General features: G+C 46.6%; 1 protein-coding gene across 4 annotated transcripts; it reads left to right on the top strand.

The window, feature by feature from the left end:
- Positions 1 to 1,641: 1,641 nt before the first annotated feature.
- Positions 1,642 to 11,182, top strand: LOC147080815 (ferritin heavy chain B-like). Of its 4 annotated transcripts, none has more exons than XM_085981073.1 (4): positions 1,642 to 1,816; positions 9,979 to 10,125; positions 10,368 to 10,493; positions 10,874 to 11,182. In XM_085981073.1, exons 1-4 carry the CDS (start codon positions 1,715 to 1,717, stop codon positions 11,027 to 11,029), a joined length of 531 nt encoding a protein of 176 aa, XP_085837199.1. In that variant the 5' UTR covers positions 1,642 to 1,714; the 3' UTR covers positions 11,030 to 11,182. The 4 variants fall into 4 exon arrangements, with proteins under 4 accessions (XP_085837199.1, XP_085837200.1, XP_085837197.1 ...); XM_085981074.1 differs by lacking the exons at positions 9,979 to 10,125; positions 10,368 to 10,493; positions 10,874 to 11,182 and adding exons at positions 3,142 to 3,288; positions 3,675 to 3,800; positions 4,149 to 4,477 and having other exon boundaries at positions 1,643 to 1,816; XM_085981071.1 differs by lacking the exons at positions 1,642 to 1,816; positions 9,979 to 10,125 and adding exons at positions 1,965 to 2,330; positions 3,142 to 3,288.
- Positions 11,183 to 17,800: the final 6,618 nt, after the last annotated feature.

Below are 17,800 nucleotides of genomic sequence, written 5' to 3'. Positions count from 1 at the left end.
GTATTGCTGCGTTCGCCCTCCCCAGCGGTTCTCAAATCGTGCCTCCCAGCCCCTCTTGCAGTCCGGTCCTTTCCCCCGGCTGCGGCTGAGTTCTCCGCGTTTTTTTTTTTTTTTAATCCCACGCCTCGCGGCCTCGGTAGCTGCCCGGCCTTTTTCCCCGGTCGCGGTCGAGCTCTCTCTCGACGCTGTTGCATCTCCCAGCCCGCTTGCAGCCCAGTCTTTTACTCTGGTTGCGTTTGCATTCACCGCGGCTCCCGTGCCTTACGCTGCCCCAGTCTCAGCGCCTCTGGCCCCGACTTCTGTCCGGCTCTTTTCCCCGGCCGTGGTCGAGTTCGCCGCCCTTATATCCTCCGTTTTTCCCTCCCCTACTTCACAGCCAACGTGGCCGACTTGCTGCTCGTCGCTGATCGGCTTACCCACCACCGTGATAGAAGGGATGATCACTGCCTGTTGCTGATGGAAGGCTTCGTGTCAGGATTCTTCCTTGCTCTTCAGACCCGAGTCTTTTCTCAGCAGGATGACGAGGGCGGATGCCTCTTCTCGACGCCCGTTAAACTGCCTTGGATATATCTCTGCCGCAGGGTAAGATCGTCATCGTCGCCACTGTTAAGTCTGTGTGTTCTAGTTATTGTTAATAAGAATCGCTGCACACAGACCACAAGAGTAAATTCAACAGGTCTTTACTAGTCGGAAGTCAGGCTGAACTGCCCAATAAATCATTACACAGCACTTATATACCGGTGTGGTCACCACCGGTATTACAGTATACAGCAGCCAAGATAAAGTAGTGCATCTCTTAAAATAGTTCTCTTAAAGGTGGAACGGTTACATACACCACATGTCTCCGGCATTTTCTGTTTTTATTTGAGGGATAAATAGGACAACCCAGCCTATCCAATCTTTCCTCATAGCTAAAATTCTTCAGCCCAGGCAACATCCTCATAAATCTCCTCTGTACCCTCTCTAGTGCAATCACATCCTTCCTGTAATGTGGTGACCAGAACTGCACGCAGTACTCTAGCTGCGGCCTAACTAGTGTTTTATACATTTCAAGCATAACCTCCCTGCTCTTATATTCTATGCCTCGGCTAATAAAGGCAAGTATCCCGTATGCCTTCTTAACCAACTTATCTACCTGTCCAGCTACCTTCAGAGATCTGTGGACATGCACTCCAAGGCCCCTCTGATCTTCTGCACTTCTCAGTGTCCTACCCTTGTGTATTCCCTTGCCTTGTTAGCCCTCCACAAATGCATGACCTCACACTTCTCCAGATTGAATTCCTTTTGCCACTGTTCTGCCCACCTGACCAGTCCATTGATATCTTCCTGCAGTCTTCAGCTTCCTTCATTATCAACCACACAGCCAATTTTTGTATCATCTGCAACCTTCTTAATCATACTTCCTACATTCAAGTCTAAATCTACGCTAGTGTCCCCTTCCTTTGGGATCCTTATTGCCTTGTCAGCCAATGACACTCATTTTTCAAAGTCATGATTGGCTCTGGGTGTCATCTCCCCCTCCTCCCTTTACTTGATTGGTGCTCTGAGAGAGGCTGCCACTTCTGATTGGGTATTGAGGAATGTCACTCATCACCTAGGCGGCCACGCCCTGGATTATCCAGCAGTATAAATACTAGGAGTTTGGGGGGTTGGTTAAATCCCAGCTTCTTACTTCAACAAAGTTTAGATTTAGCAATAAATAATAATAATTAGGATGGCTTCTCAAGTGTGTCAGAACTACCACAAGGACTGCGAGGATGCTGTCAACAAGCAGATCAACATGGAGCTCTATTCCTCCTATGTTTATCTCTCCATGGTGAGTCTTGTATTTCTGACCACTTCACAATGGAGACTATGTAATGTGACTTTACTAAATTCTGTGCTGTATCTAGCCCACCCCTCAATCTATGCACAGTAAATTCATTTTTTAAAGCTATAATAATGCAATTTATCAGCTTGTGTGTTCATCAACAAACTGCCTCTCCTGGTCCTTGCAATAGCTGAACCTTATTCTGAGTATCTTAATGACTCTCTCCTGGGCTCTTGTGAGGGTGTTGAAGTTTATATTTGGAATACACTCTGCATTCAATGTGTGGCATTCAGAATTCTTATCCTCACTTCTAAATCACCCCATGGCTTTTTCCTACCTTGCTTTTGCAATGAGGGGATGTAATCTTCAAATTAGAAGTAGCCCATTTAGGAGGGAAGTCAGGAAGCACTTTTTCACACAAGGGTGGTGGAAATCCGGAACACTTTCTTTTCCTGCCCTCCCATCCCGCAAGCTGTGGATGCTGGGACAATTGGAGCTTTCAAGACGGATGTTTTGTTGGGTAAGGGTCTCCAGGGGGATGGAGTAAAGCTACAGGTCAGCCATGATCAAATTGAATGGTGGAGCAGGCTTGGGTGGCTGAATGGCCTACTCCTGTTCCTAATATTCTTAACCTCCTAGTTTTAAGTACTAGTTTGGGCCCTTCTGTCTTTTTCTCTAGCTCCCTTTTGCTTTAATGGTGGTAAAGCCTTCAGCCACTTTGACCCTACTCAGTGGAACTCTCCCTTAACTCCTCTGCTTTCCTACTTCTTGACCTTGACCAAGCACTTCAAATTCTGAAGGCTTATGAACCTTTATTCCTTGGTATCTGGTTCTTCTGTGCAATGCCTTGATTAGTGTTGAAGGTGCCAAATTAATGCTGCTTGTGGTAATTTTAGTTCATGGGATGAATGTAGCCAGTAAGACTCAGACCAGTTTCTCTTTGATGTACTACATGAATTGTGCACTGTGACTAGACTCTACTTTAATGGGTTTGTTTAGTGCCCCTTGGCAATAGCTCTGGGCCAATATTTGCAAGTTACTATTTAATCTGCTCCCACCACCCTTTTAGGCAGTACATGCACTTGAGTTTCCTCATGTAGCCTCTGGTTCTTTTGCCATTTCCATTGGCCAGCTTCCCTATTGCTAGGGGTCAGATTGTCCACTCTCTACCAGGTTAGTGAAGTAAGTAGGCCTGTGCTAGTTTTCATGTACAACGAGTTCAGTGAGACGTTAAACCTTTGAAAGAAAGCAAAATCCAGGTTGGCTTTATGTACAATACCCATGATAGATCTGCCATTGGATACCCAACTACTTTTCTGATCTCTCCATAGTCCTTCTACTTTGACCGGGATGATGTTGCCCTGCGTCACTTTGCCGAGTTCTTCAAGGAGCAGTCGCACGAGGAACGGGAGCACGCGGAGAAACTGATGAAATTCCAGAATCGGCGTGGAGGCCGAATCATCTTGGAGGACATCAAGGTTTGGCTCAATAAACGAGTGACCTTCTGTCTGGGACCCGTAGACTGATTGTTTCAAAGACTTTCTAAAGCCATTGGTTCCAATTTAGAACAAACAGGCCATTTGGCCAAGTGGGTCCATGACAGAGTTTATACTCCACGAGCCATGCTTCATCTAACCCTATCTGCATATTGTTCTATCCACCTCTCCCTAGTACTTATCTAGCTTCCCCTTAACTACATCTGTTATTTGACTCCAGTAGTTGTGTTGGCTTAATGCTGTAGTTCTATTTTCTTCTAACACATTGGTTCATGGTAACATTCGATATTTGCACCCCTAATTTCCTTCAATACTTTCTTGTTTGTTTATTCCATTGTACAGTGAACTGTCTGAATTTCCCTTTCCAGAAACCAGAGCGGGATGAGTGGAGCAATGGTCTGGAGGTGATGCAGAGAGCTCTGCAGCTGGAGAAGAATGTCAACCAGAGTCTGCTGGATCTGCACAAACTCGCCACTGTTAGGACTGACCCTCATGTAAGTTCTTGAAGCTGTAATGTGGGCATTTGTTAAGTTGGCGGTGGTGGTACCGTGAGCCTAATCAAAAGATCTTCACGCTCAATAGCTTTGTGTTGGTGCCTTTTAGGTTTTTGAGTGGTGGGAGGTTGGCCTACTGTGGACATTGCCTAGTGAATGTGTCCCAGTGATTTTAGGATCTATGCCCCTATTCTGCAGGAAGTTTAATCTAATGATGCAGTAATTCCTTTAATCTCAATTGCACCACAACACTATCCTGCAGTCCAAGTGGATTGAACTCTTGCGGGGAAGCTAGGATGTTCCTTGAAATCTGCTGCTGGACATAACTAGTTTCCCTCTTTTTTCCAGTTGTGTGACTTCCTGGAGACCCACTACTTGGATGAGCAAGTGAAGATGCTCAAGAAGCTTGGAGATCACATCACCAACTTGAAGAGACTGGGAGCCCCTGAGAATGGCATGGGGGAGTACCTGTTTGACAAGCACACCCTGGGGGAAGAGTGACTAAACTGACCGCAGGGATGAAGCCTATTGTGTTTAGTACTTGTATTTATAATTGTGTGCGAGATGCCTGTCCTGTAGGGAATGATGGTTTGTGACTTTGTGCAAGAGCTGAGAGACCTGGGCTCTTACTGTGAAATGTCACTAACTGTAAATAAACTGTTCTATATTTGACTGGATTTTGTCTCCTTCTAAATTTTAGTGGTTTTTGTTCCAGTTAGCATAACTTGGTTACATTTCCAGTATTACACTGGGCTGTGCAGCAGTGTTGTCATGGGATTTGGTCATAGAATGGTTACAGCACAAGAGGCCTGTCGAGCCCATGCTGGCTCTCTGCAGGAGCACTTCGGCTAGTACTACACCCTGCCCTTTCTCTGGAGCCCTGCCATTTTATCCTTCAGGTACTTGTCTAGTTCCCTTTTTGGAAACAGAGATTGAGTCTGCCACCATCACCCTCTCAGGCAGTGCATTCCAGGTCCTAACCACTCGCTGCGTTCAGTTTTTCCTCAGTCGTCTTTGGGCCCCCTTCCAATCATCTTAAATCTGTGTCCTCTGGTTCTCGACCCTTCCACCAACGGGAACAGTTATATTTTTTGCCGGGGTAATTTTAATCTATTTAACTTTGATATTCTATGTATTTCTTGGAAATTTGTCAATCTTGTGTTGCAAACAAAGTGCAATGCTGTAATACAACAGCTTAATGTACAAAGGTGTGTTCAGGCTAATGGGACCAGGGACCCCTGAAGCTTGGTAAGAAGTAGGTTTTAGAGTCTTAAAGGAGGCAGAGAGGTTTAGGGAGGGTATTCCAAAGCTTGGGCTCTAGGCAGTTAAATAGAAGTACTTGTTGGCATGGTGATGAATATTCCCCCTGCCCTTGAGAGCTTGGAGAGTTATAATTTAGCCACTACAATGAAATACAAGTTATAATAAACACAAGGATGATTTGCTGTGACTGTGTTCTGTCATTTCAGTCCAATGAAGAGAAAGCTCTGGTTTCGCATTCTCTAAGAATTATATTTTCCCTGGGGAAGAGCAGTTTGTATTCAGTAAACTGCTACAGATCCCCATCAGTCATTAGTGGGGGTAACTCTTAACAAACTCACCACTGCCGCTATAGCCTTTCTGGGCAGAGAAACAAATAACTGCTGCACAGACCAGCAATGTTGGAGCTCACTGAACTCATGATAAGGGGATTACAATTGATGTGGTGGTGGAGGAGAATCAACAATTGCCATATCGGCTTGCTATCCACATAACCTAATTAGAAGCAGGAGTAGGCCATGCGGCCCTTGAGCCTGCTCCACCATTCAATAAAATCATGGCTGATCTTCAATCTCACCTCTACTTTCCAGCCCGATCTCCATATCCCTTGATCCCACTACAATCTAAAAATCTATCTGAGCCTTGAATATAGTTAATGGTTCAGCATCCACAGCCCTTTGGGGTAGAGAATTTGAAAATATCTTACTGGGAAACTGTGAGTACCCTACTGGGCTTTGTTCTGGGACCACTCTCCTTCCCCCTCCCCCACGCTGTTTGACTAACCTGCCAACACTCATGGTCTTGGGTAAGGTATTGAAGGACGAGGAATACGTGCGGAACTGTATTCCCACAAAATATAGTCCTTCTGGAAGGAGTAAATGTATTTCATTAAATACACAAAGTAAAACCCCCAAGTTAAATAGATACTTCTCCTGAAACTCTCTTCCCCCTCCCTGCCTGTTCCATCAATGTATAAACCCAATACCGGCAGCTCCTCCATAAATGTATTGATTGGTATTCAGGCCCATTGTGCAGTTCATACCAAATAGCAATCATCCTTTCCAAATCCGACTGCATCTCCATTTGTGTCCTTCACCCCCAGGAATGGATTCATCCGTTGATGATGCTGCAGCTGCAACACGCCAGTGTTTACACGCTAATTTAGGAACTTCGCTGAGAACTGCAGCAGGTGCAATGAAATTGCCGTCTTCAGCCATTCCACGCTGATGTCTTTGCATCTATCGGAGGCATTTCTGGGGTATCTGAGTCCCCACATTTCACACGATGATGAGCCGCAATTCTACGAGTCGGGATGGGTTTGCGTGCTGACGGGTTTCATGGCTTCATGTTTCAGACAAAACAAAGTCTTCAGCTCACTCGATGTGAAAAACTTTACAGGTGCCCGTGTTTTAAGAATGACATCGAATTTACAGCACAGAAACTGGCCATTCGGCCCGACTGCTCCGTGCCCGTGTTTATGCTCCACACGAGCCTCCTCCCGCCCTTCTTCATCTAATCCGATCAGCATATCCTTCTATTCCCTTCTTACCAAACTTCCCCTTAAATGCATCTCTGCTCTTCGCCTCAACTACTCCTATGTGGTAGCGAGTTCCACATTCTCACCACTGAAGAAGTTGCTCCTGAATCCCCTGTTAGATTTATTAGTGACTATCTTATATTTATGGCCCTCAGTTCTGGACTCCCCCACAAGTGAAAGCATTTTCTTTCCATCTACCTTATCAAAACACCTTCATAATTTTAAAGACCTCCATTAGGTCACCCTTCAGCCTTCTTATTTCTAGAGAAAAGAGCCCCAGCTTGTTCAGTCATTCCTGATCGATATAACCTCTCAGTTCTGCTATCATCCTTGTAAATCAAATGTGCACCTTCTCCAGTGCCTCTATATCCTTTTTGTAATATTCTCCTTAGAGCAGAAAAGGCTAAGAGGAGATTTGATAGAGGCGTTTAAAATCATGAAGGGTTTCGATAGAGTAAATAAAGAGAAACTGTTTCCAATGGCTGAAGGGTCGATAACCAGAGGACACAGATTTAAGATGATTAGCAAAAGAACCAGAGGCGACAGGAGGAAAAACGTTGTTACACAAGGAGTGGTTAGGATTGGGAATGCGCTGCCTGATGGGGTGGTGGATACAGATTCAATAGTGGCCTTCAAAAGGGAATTGGATAAATACTTGAAGCAGAAAAAAGTTCCAGGTTCCTGGGGAAAGAGCGGGGGAGTGGGACTAACTGGATTGCTCTTTGAACGAGCCGGGACAGACTCGATGGGCCGAATGGCCTCCTTCTGTGCTGCACTATTCTATGATTCTATGGAGACCAGAACCGTGCACCGTACTCCAAGTGTAGTCTAACCGAGGTTCTATACCAATTTAACACGTTGAACTCGGGTGCGGTTCGGCTGCAAGCACTCCCCGCACTGAGGTCAGAACGGCACTAATGGTAACTGTTTGCATCTCACAAAATCTATGAGGTCGACGTTCACCCCGCTCCGTGCCGATACATTTCCTACAATCTGACTACAAAGAAGCACAGCCCTGGTAGCAGCTCCCCGAGTGACGGGCTGGAAAATACACAGAGAAACATAGAAGATTGGAGCATCAGTCGGCCATTCGGCAACTCGAGCCTGTTCAGCCATTTAATGAGATCGTGGCTGATCATCCAAATTCAGTACCCTGTCCCTGCTTTCTCCCCATATCCCTTGATCCCTTTAGCCTCAAGAAATATATTCAAATCCTTCTTGAATATATTTAATGAATTTTCCTCAACTGCCCTGTGTGGCAGAGAATGTCACAGGTTCACCACTCTCTGGGTGAAGAAATTCCTCCTCATCTCAGTCCTAAATGGCTTCCCACTTATCCTTAGACTGTGACCCCTGGTTCTGGACTCCCCGCCATCGGGAACTTGCCTGTTTTTTCTGGAAGAGAAATTTCTGTCTTTACATCCGAAGGGATTGTGTGATGGGGAGAAATATTTAATGGAAAGTCAAGCCTCATGGGTCCCGGTTCTACAGAATCTGAAAATGTGAAATGAATAATACTCTGGTGTATGTTCCATAACACACAAAGATGTTTCCAATCAATTTATTCCATTTTTAGAATATTAATTCACGGGATGTGGGCGTCGCTGTCAACGGCCAGAATGTATTGCTCGGCGCGAGTCGCACTGGAGAAGGTGGGGGTGAGCCGCCTTCTTGAACTCCGTGCGGTGAAGGTACTCCCACAATGCTGTTAGGCAGTGAGTTCCAGGATTTTGACCCAGCGACGATGAAGGAACGATTGTAGGAAAATTCATCGATAGCGAAGGATGATTCTCAGCACCTTGAGCTTTTGAAAAGCAGCAAATTGTCATTTAATTCAAATGAGAGCATCAAACAACGAGAGACTTTCCGATTTGAAGAAGGTCAAGGAACCCAAAAGCAATGACATCACCGAGACTGATCTCCCAAACCTGCCGGTTTTCCATAGCTCTGATTGGCTCTGGGTCTCCCCCCCTCCTCCCCCACACCCCCTCTCCTTTGTTAATTGGTGCCTGGATTCAGGAAAGATTCCTGATTGGCTCTCAGGGATTGTCAATCGTCATTGGTGATGTCATTCCTTGTTTGAATGCAGGCTGTCCCAGTAGTATAAATACAAGAGCTTGAGTTAGAAAGGGTTAGTTTTTGAACTTTCTAGGTGCTAGTGAGCAGTAATAGTATAACAGGAAATAGTGAAGATGGCCTCCCAAGTACGTCAGAACTACCACAAGGACTGTGAGGATGCTGTCAACAAGCAAATTAACATGGAGCTCTATTCCTCCTATGTTTATCTTTCCATGGTGAGTCTTGTATTCCTTGTTGCTGTATTCTTAAAAGCTGGACATTCTGTAGTTCCATGAACTGGCTTTCAACTATATTTCTCTTGACTTCCTTACCTGGGGAAGCAATGTTTGAGCAGTGAGTACTTCAGGGTGAGCTTGTTGTGTTGATGGCCTGCTCCTTGTAGCAGCTGCGCTCTGTTGAGCAGGTTTAATATATGGAACTAGCTCAGCTGCTGCCTGAGTTTGTAACAGAAGAGCACAAACCTGGTCAAGTGACTGTTGGTGCTTGTTGATATGAAACAAAGTTCAGTTTCAGTGGGGTGACTGTAGTGAGTGACATGATGGCAGGTCCTCACTAGCTTTCTTTTTAACTGGAAGTGAAGTTCTGGGAATCCTGGTGTTGAAGCCTTGTTCACTGTGCCTAGATCTCTTTGGCTACAAGGCACTTTGGGAGGTAGTCAATGAAGCCACCTGTTATGTGGGAAATGCAGCAGCCAATTTGTGCACAGTAAGCTTGCACAAACAATGAGACTCATCAGATCATCTGTTTTGGTTGAGGGATAAATATTGGCCTGGGAATCTGGAGAGAACTCCCCTGTTCTCTGAAGTAGTGCCTTGAGATCTTTCACATCCACCTGAGGACAGACAGGGCCTCTGTTTAACATCTCATCTGAATGACAGGAAGTAGAGGAGGGACTACTTATCCAGCAGTAGAGTTTAGTTTGACTGGTCATGAAATATAATCCTGAACTGTAGTTTATAGTTTATATTTGTTGGTTGACTGTTTCATCCTGGTTCTTGGGAGGAGAAGCTGGCCAACATGTTCAGATTAGTGAAGTGAATTGCATTTTGTTAGTTAACCAATGGTATCTTCAGGATCAAGGGAGAAGCCAGGGACAGGGTACTTGTTTGGATGATCAGCCATGATCTCACTAAACGTTGGAACAGGCTCAAGGGGCCGAATGGCCTACTACTGCTCCTATCTTCTATGGTTCTATCTATTTTTGCAAGATTAAGAACTCACTAGCTAACTAGGGGTAAATATAATCTTGCATTGTATATGAAGATCTAGGTCTGATGAAGCTGTTTAAAATTCTCTCCACAGTCCTATTACTTTGACCGGGATGATGTTGCCCTGCGTCACTTTGCAGAGTTCCTCAAGGAGCAGTCACATGAGAAACACGAGGATGCTGAGAAACTGATGAAATTCCAGAATCGGCGTGGAGGCCGAATCATCTTGGAGGACGTCAAGGTTGGATTCAATAAATGAGTGGCCTTCTGTTGGGTTCCCCTTGTTTCCAATACTTTCTAAAGCAATTAGTTCCAATTTGAATCCATGGTTCTAGTGGCTTAATGCTGTCATTCTATATTCCTGTGACACATTGGTTCATGGTAACATGGATTTCTGGCTGCTTTTCACCCCTGTTTTCCTTGTGCTGTCTTGTGTCTTTTTTGTTTAATTCATTGTAAGTGAACTGTGACTTTCACCTTCAGAAACCAGAGCAGGATGAGTGGAGCAATGGTCTGGAGGTGATGCAGAGAGCTCTGCAGATGGAGAAGAATGTCAACCAGAGTCTGCTGGATCTGCACAAACTCTCCACTGGGAGCACTGACCCTCATGTAAGTGCTTGTTGGGTTTTTGGGTATGTTGGAGGTGGTGGAACCTTGCTGTCCTTGAGCCGATTCAACAATCTACATGCCCAATCGCTTTGTGTTGGGGTGTCTCCTGGGTTCTTAAGGGGGTTGGGGTGAGGATGGGACAGTTGGCCTTATGTGGACATTGAGAATAAGTGTGTCGCAGTGGTTCCAGGATCTAAGCATCTATTGTACAGGAATTACTAGATCATTTGAGCAAATTTACATCATCTCAATTACACCACTTGACTATCCTCCAGTCCAAGAGGATTAAAATCCCAACTCTAGAGGAAGTGGGGGGAGCTTGGATGTTCCTTGATATCTGCTACTGGCCATAACTAGTTTCACTTTTTGTTTCTTTTCAGTTGTGTGACTTCCTGGAGACCCACTACTTGGATGAGCAAGTGAAGATAATCAAGAAGCTTGGAGATCACATCACCAACTTGAAGAGACTGGGAGCCCCTGAGAATGGCATGGGAGAGTACTTGTTTGACAAGCACACCCTGGGGGAGAGTGACTGAAGCTTATTGTGTTCAGTACTCGTGTTTATATAATTGTGTGGGAGACCCTGTCCTTCAGGGACTGATGGGTTGTGTGACTTTGTACAAAGAGCTGTGAGACCTGGGCTCTGTAATATCAACTGTCACTAACTGTAAATAAACTGTCCAACATTGGACTGGATTTTGTCTCCTTGTAAATTTGAGTGGTTGCTTATTTTCTGATAACATTTGGTTGTCTTCAGACAAGAGCTACGCTGGGCTGTGTCCTCTGAGATGGTGTGCGTTGGTGACGTATTTCTTCCACCAGCTGCGCGGCCTCAATTACGCCACGCAGCTCCTGTTTGTGAAAGTGGGCGGCATGCGTGCCAGCCTGCGGGAGCTGCCTGTCTTCTACCAGGAACTGCTATGGGTTTGGAACTACGTCGCTTCCAGGCGGAGCTCTTTTTTTTTCCTCCCCCGCCCCTCAGGAGCAGCGGCTCTCCTTCGGGTGCCGTTGCTCAGGAATCCGCACCTTCACGACCGTGGGTTCGGGTGGCTGGCGGAGCGCAGGGCTGTGCCTGGCAAGGTGACCAGAGTCGGGGATCTGCTCGATGGCGGAGGAGCGGGCTGGATGGCGCTGGAGGAGCTGGCGCGGCGCCTGTCCTGGGCCAACGTCCGGCTCGTGGTCCAAGCCATTGAGTCGGTGAAAGTGGCACTGGGCCCCGGCTCCACTAGGTGTATCGAGGCGGCTTGAGCACGTGGGGCGATCCCGTCCGAGCTTGCCCCCGTTCGGACGGAGTTCCTAATCGGCGCCCGGCCCCGAAACTCCCCTCGGAAACCGGCTCCTCACAACTTGCGCCGTCTCGAGGAAAGACCCTCCGTGCCTTTTCATTCCGTGCGGAGGAGTTTCCTGTACGGGCTGCTCCTGCGCAGACACCACTTTGCCGTCTGCGTCTGCCATCCGGACACGCCTTGGCGTGGCGTCTTGCTGACCGGCGGTGGCGGAGGTCCCCAATGGAGGGCTCTCTACGCGGGAGTCCTCCCTTGTTCCATCGGGGACTTGGCCTGGAGGGTGTTGCACGGAGCGGTCCCGTGCAATATGGTTTTAAATAGGTTCACGGACTCCCAGGCCGCCTGCATTTTTTGCGGCCTGGAGGAGTCCGTGTTTCACGTTTACATAGAATGTGAGAGGTTGCAGCCCCTCTTTCATTACCTGAAGAGGCTGCTCCTTGATTTTTGGTTGCACTTCAGTCCCACGCTCCTGATCTACGGTCACCCTTGTGGGCCTGGCTAAAAAAAGCCATCAATTGGTCCGGGGGGTCGTTCAGCCGGATTGCCTGCCTCTCTTCCGCGGCCATGTTTGCGCCCAAGTGGCCCTGGAGATGGAGCACGCGGTGTCCGCCGGCACGCTTGAGTATTTCCGCGACCGGTGGGCGCCGCGGGGACTGGAGTGCCTCGTCAACCCGGAAAACCAAATTTTAATTTGATTTATGTTTTAGTTGAACTTTTGTTAATTTACAGTCAAATTTGTTGTTGGTCCAAACTAAAAGAGTACACTGGGCTGTGTTTACACAGAATGTGAGGTGGCAGTCCTCCTTTCATTCATTATGTGAAAGGAGCTGCTCAATTTTGGGTTGCACTTCAGTCCCACGCTCCTGATCTTCGGTCACCCAGTGTGGAGGGAGCAGGCAGATGAGAGGACCTTCTCGGAGGACTGCTCCTGGGCCTTCCCAAAAAGGCCATTAACTGGTCCAAGCAGCGGGCGGTTGAGTGTTGTTCGGCCCGCTTGCCTGCCTGTCTTCCGTGGCCATGTTTGCGCCTGGTTCTCCCTGGAGATGGAGCACGCGGTGTCGGCCAGCATGCTCGAGCCCTTCTGTGACGGGTAGGCTCCGCAGCGACTGGAATGCATCATCGACCCCAGCAACCAAATTTTAAGTTTCATTTGATGTTTTAAGTTGCAGACAATTTGGTTAAACACCCAATCTAGTCTAGTAGAATTGTCCTAATTCAAATCTGGGAGTTCCAACTGGCCTTTATGGGATTCTTTTCTTGGTGAAGATCATTTCTGTTGGTGGGGAGGGGGTGAAGAACAATACTCTCTTCATGGAGTCCCATTGGCTTAGAACCACACTGCACTAGGTTCCTACGGCTAAAGCTGCCACTTCTAAGCCTAATGGAGAGTTGGAGAATAGAGCAAGGTAACTATAGGATAAACAATTAGAGACGTGGTCACAGTGTTAGAGCTTTATCTGAGTTTTGACCTTGGGTGAAAATCTGAGGTTATTCTCAACATACCTGTATCACATGAACACGTGTGTCAGTCCACTAGTCCCACTTTTCCTTACTTCATCTTTCATTCAATAGTGTTAGACCTTTGATGTGCTTTCTTAGCCTGTTCCTTCCTGTTGATCCCACAGTGTTGTGGTCCAAACAGGAACACAAGGTATCCATGGAACCCCAGCACCGTCCTACCCTGACCAGATTGAGGGAAACCTCAGTAACTCTCATCTCAGAATGATTTACTGGACTTCCTGTTCCACCAGAGAAGATTCACCAGTCTCCTCGCCTCTTTCCATTTGTACTTTCCTTCTCGACAGTCAAACATCAAGAGAGATTAATCACTAAAACAAGTCTATAACAGATAGTCTCTTCACATCAGTGGGACAAAGTCTACACAACCAACACTACACACAGTGATTGCCAGCAACTGGGTCCAGGCAGCAGAGGGTCGTTCGGCCGACTGACTGCCGCTCTTCCGTGGCCACGTTCGTGCCCGGGTGTCCTTGGAGATGGAGCACGCGGTGAACCCGGCACGCTCGAGGCCTCCTGCGACCGGTGGGCCCCGTGGGGACTGGAGTGATTCATCACCCAGCAACCAAATTTCAACTTAATTTGTTAAGTTTCACTTAATGTTTTGAGTTTAGTTAGTCTCTTTGTTTATGGGTTGCTCAAAAAGAGTACACACAGTGATTGCCTCTCTCTTCCTGCAATCCCCCCAATCCCGTCAGCTTAACTCAAACATCCTTTCCCCGGCGGATAGACCAGACTTACCCCAGTACATGTCAAATACATGGAATGTACTCGTGCAAAAGGTCATATTTAAAACATTACAAAAAACACACATACACAGTTAACCATCATTTAAAGCTGGCATGAATCTAATAATGGGGGTGAGGCGGACCTACAAATACAAAGGGATCGGGATAGGTGGGTGGAAAATGGCATTTAATGTGGGAAAATACAAAAGAATGAGACTAGGGAAAAGAAAGACTTGCATTTCTATAGCGCCTTTTACGACCACCGGACGTCTCAAAGCACTTTACAGCCAATGAAGTACTTTTTGAAGTGTAGTCACTGTTGTAATGTAGGAAACATAGCAGCCAATTTGCACACAGCAAGCTCCCACAAACAACAATGTGATAATGACTGGATCATCTGTTTTTGTTATGTTGGTTGAGGGATTAATATTTAAAAGAAAGCACAATTTACACTTCATCTAGAGCCATCCTTTGTTTCTTAACCTGTCCCATTACCATCTCCCTTTGCCTTGAATATCTCTCAATGGCCCAGTAATTCGGGTCCAAATGCGTGAGTACGGTCTGGGTACTCACGCATCTGGCCGGTGGAAATGCCGGCGTTCAGGAAGCACCGTGCATGCGGGGAACGCCGGCACTTCCAGTCCTCTGAACGAAGGGGTTCAGAGGCACAGCGCGCGCAGCTGCACAGGCAGCACGTGCGCAGTGAAATTCCCTTTTTTTTCCCCAGAGTTGCGCGTGTGTAAAGGCCTCCGATATTTACACACGGAAAAACCACACGTAAGTACTTAGTTTTTCAGGTAAGCGGTCTATTAATACAATTTAGATTTTTTTTTTTCCACAGGTTTGTAATTTTTAAGAATTTACAGTAAGGTAAGTTTAGTTTTAGCCCCGATTTTTTATAAAAATTTTTTTTTCAAATTTTAAAATTATTGTTTAAAATAGTTTTTCATAGTTATTTATGGTTCATTTAAGTATTGCAATGTTTTTTTTAAATTTTCTTTCAGGTTTAAGTCGTGTTTTGGGGCCAGCAGTTTTCATGAGTTTGACAGCTCTCACTGTCAAACTTATGAATGAACTTTTGCAACCTCCCATTGGTTGCCCAGTGCCCACGTGATCCCAGCCGGCTCATCGCACTAAGTACGCCGCTGGGTCACGCACGCACAGCGCGGCAGGACCTCAAGCTGGCCAGTCACAGGAATGTCATTGCGGGCCAGATTTCAGATGTCGGCGCGCCGGGTGAGTCCACCTTGGGGCCTTGCACGCGCGGCAATCACCCGAGCCGAATTACTGGGCCAATGTCTCTTAATCTCTCCTGCCTTCCATCCTATCACAGACCTTCCCTTTTGTTCTTTCCTCCCCTCCCCCCTTTCCCAGCCTCTTCACTTGCTTAAGAATCTGTTCCATTTCCGGCTTTTTTCCAGTTCTGACGAAAGGTCATCGACCTGAAACGTTGACTCTGTTTCTCTCTTCACAGACGCTGCCTGACCTGCCGAGTGTCTTGGTAAGTCTGTGTGTTCTAGTTATTGTTAATAAGAATCACTGCACACAGACCACAAGAGTAAATTCAACAGGTCTTTACTAGTCGGAGGTCAGGCTGAACTGCCCAATAAATCATTACACAGCACTTATATACCGGTGTGGTCACCACCGGTATTACAGTATACAGCAGCCAAGATAAAGTAGTGCATCTCTTAAAATAGTTCTCTTAAAGGTGGAACGGTTACATACACCACAATCCTCCCTTTTTAGCTTAACAGTATATATTCCCCATTAAACATAACATAATAACATATATACACAACTTCATGTAAAAACAGTTCACAGATTCAGTCTCTGAGGAGGCCTCCTGATCCGAGACGGATAACGCCTTTCAGGGGTCTCTGGTTCTCGTTGCTGGGGTGACTCATCTAGTTGATCCCCTATGGATAGGACATCATCATCAGGTATATTCACTTCTGAGGTAGATGCTTCAGGTTCACTAACTTCCTCCACGGTTGTCTCTGTCGTAACCATGGGCTCGACCCTTGTTCTCGATCCCACCAGTTGGTCAGCATGACGTCGCATTACATTTTCACCAACATCTACCGTGTACATCAGGGGTCCTTGTCTGGCCCGAATTGTTCCAGATTGCCATTTCTCGTTTTTATAGTCCCTGGCTAACACCGGTTGTCCTATTTCAAAACTCCGAGTGGGCTTGTTATTGATATGCTGGAACTGTTTGTTTTCGACTTCCCTCCGCACATTTGGTTTTAACAAGTCCAACCTGGACCGCAACCTCCTGTTATAGAACATCATGGCAGGACTTTGGTTTGTTGTTGCATGGGTGGCGTTTCGATATGCCAGTAGGAAATTGTCCACCTTGTGTTGCAGTGGAATCTGATCTTCGCTCATGGCCTTTATTGCCTTTTTGAACGTCTGCACAAACCTCTCGGCCAGCCCATTCGTAGCTGGATGATATGGGGCAGAGGTATAATGTTTCACCCCATTCTTCTTCAGGAATTTCTGGAATTCCTCTGACACGAACTGTGGTCTGTTGTCCGAACATATTTGCTCTGGCAATCCATTTCTTGCAAATATCGTTCTTAGCACCGCGATCGTCTTCTCCGAGGTAGTGGTAGTCATTTTAATCACTTCTGGCCATTTAGAATGTGCGTCCACCGCAATTAAAAACATGGAATCCATGAATGGACCAGCAAAGTCAATATGTACACATTGCCATGGGGTTGAAGGCCATTCCCATGGATGCAGCGGTGCAATTGGAGGTGCATTTTGGACTTTTTGGCACCCTGAGCAGCTTTTCGTCAGATCCTCTATCTGTTGGTCGATACCCGGCCACCACACATAAGCCCAGCAAGGCTTTTCATCTTGACTCCCCCCAGATGACCTTCATGTAGTTCTTTTAGAACTCTCTCTCTTAACTTAGGAGGGATAATCACCCTTGTTCCATACATCAATGTTCCCTGACAGATGGACAGCTGTTCTCGTCTTGCTGAGAATGCCGGTAACAGTGGATCACCATGGGCTGGCCATCCCTTTACTGTCAATTCGTAGACCCGGGCCAGTGTCGGGTCATTCCTAGTCTCCCTTTCAATATTTGCATTGGTGACAGGTAAACATTCGATGATGGTCGAGTGAAAGAACTCCACCGGGTCAACCGTCGGTGCCTCCTCCTCAGTAGGTAGTGGCAGGCGCGACAGCCCATCAGCATTACCATGCTGCTTTGTACCTTTGAATTCTATCTGATATTGATGTGCCCCTAGGAAAAGGGACCATCTCTGGAGCCTCTGTGCTGTCATCACCGAAACACCCTTCTTAGGGTTAAAAATGGATACCAACGGCTGGTGGTCTGTCAGCAGTGTAAACTTCTGGCCCTGCAGGTAATGATTAAACTTCTTTACTCCCCACACAAGGCTGAGAGCCTCCCTATCTATCTGAGCATAGTTGCGCTCAGCGGAGGTCAATGATCTGGATGCAAATGCGACTGGCCTTTCCAAGCCATTTGGCAACTTGTGTGAGAGTACTGCTCCAATACCATAAGGAGAAGCATCACAAGCTAAACGAATAGGTAGCGTTGGGTTGAAGTGAGCCAACACTTCCTCTGAGGTGATCAATGCCTTGCTTTTGCGAAAGGCCTTCTTACAGTCCTCGCTCCACTTCCACGGTACTTCTTTCTGCAAAAGAGCGTTCAGCGGGTGCAGCACCGTGGATAGATTTGGCAGAAACTTATGGTAATAGTTAATCAACCCTAGGAACGACCTCAACTGGGATAAATTTT

The sequence above is a fragment of the Somniosus microcephalus genome, unplaced genomic scaffold (genome assembly GCF_052327205.1).
Source record: "Somniosus microcephalus isolate GS21.2 unplaced genomic scaffold, FLI_Smic_1.0 scaffold1109, whole genome shotgun sequence".
Taxonomy (NCBI): Eukaryota; Metazoa; Chordata; class Chondrichthyes; order Squaliformes; family Somniosidae; genus Somniosus; species Somniosus microcephalus.
This window is presented reverse-complemented; position numbering and strand designations above follow the sequence as displayed.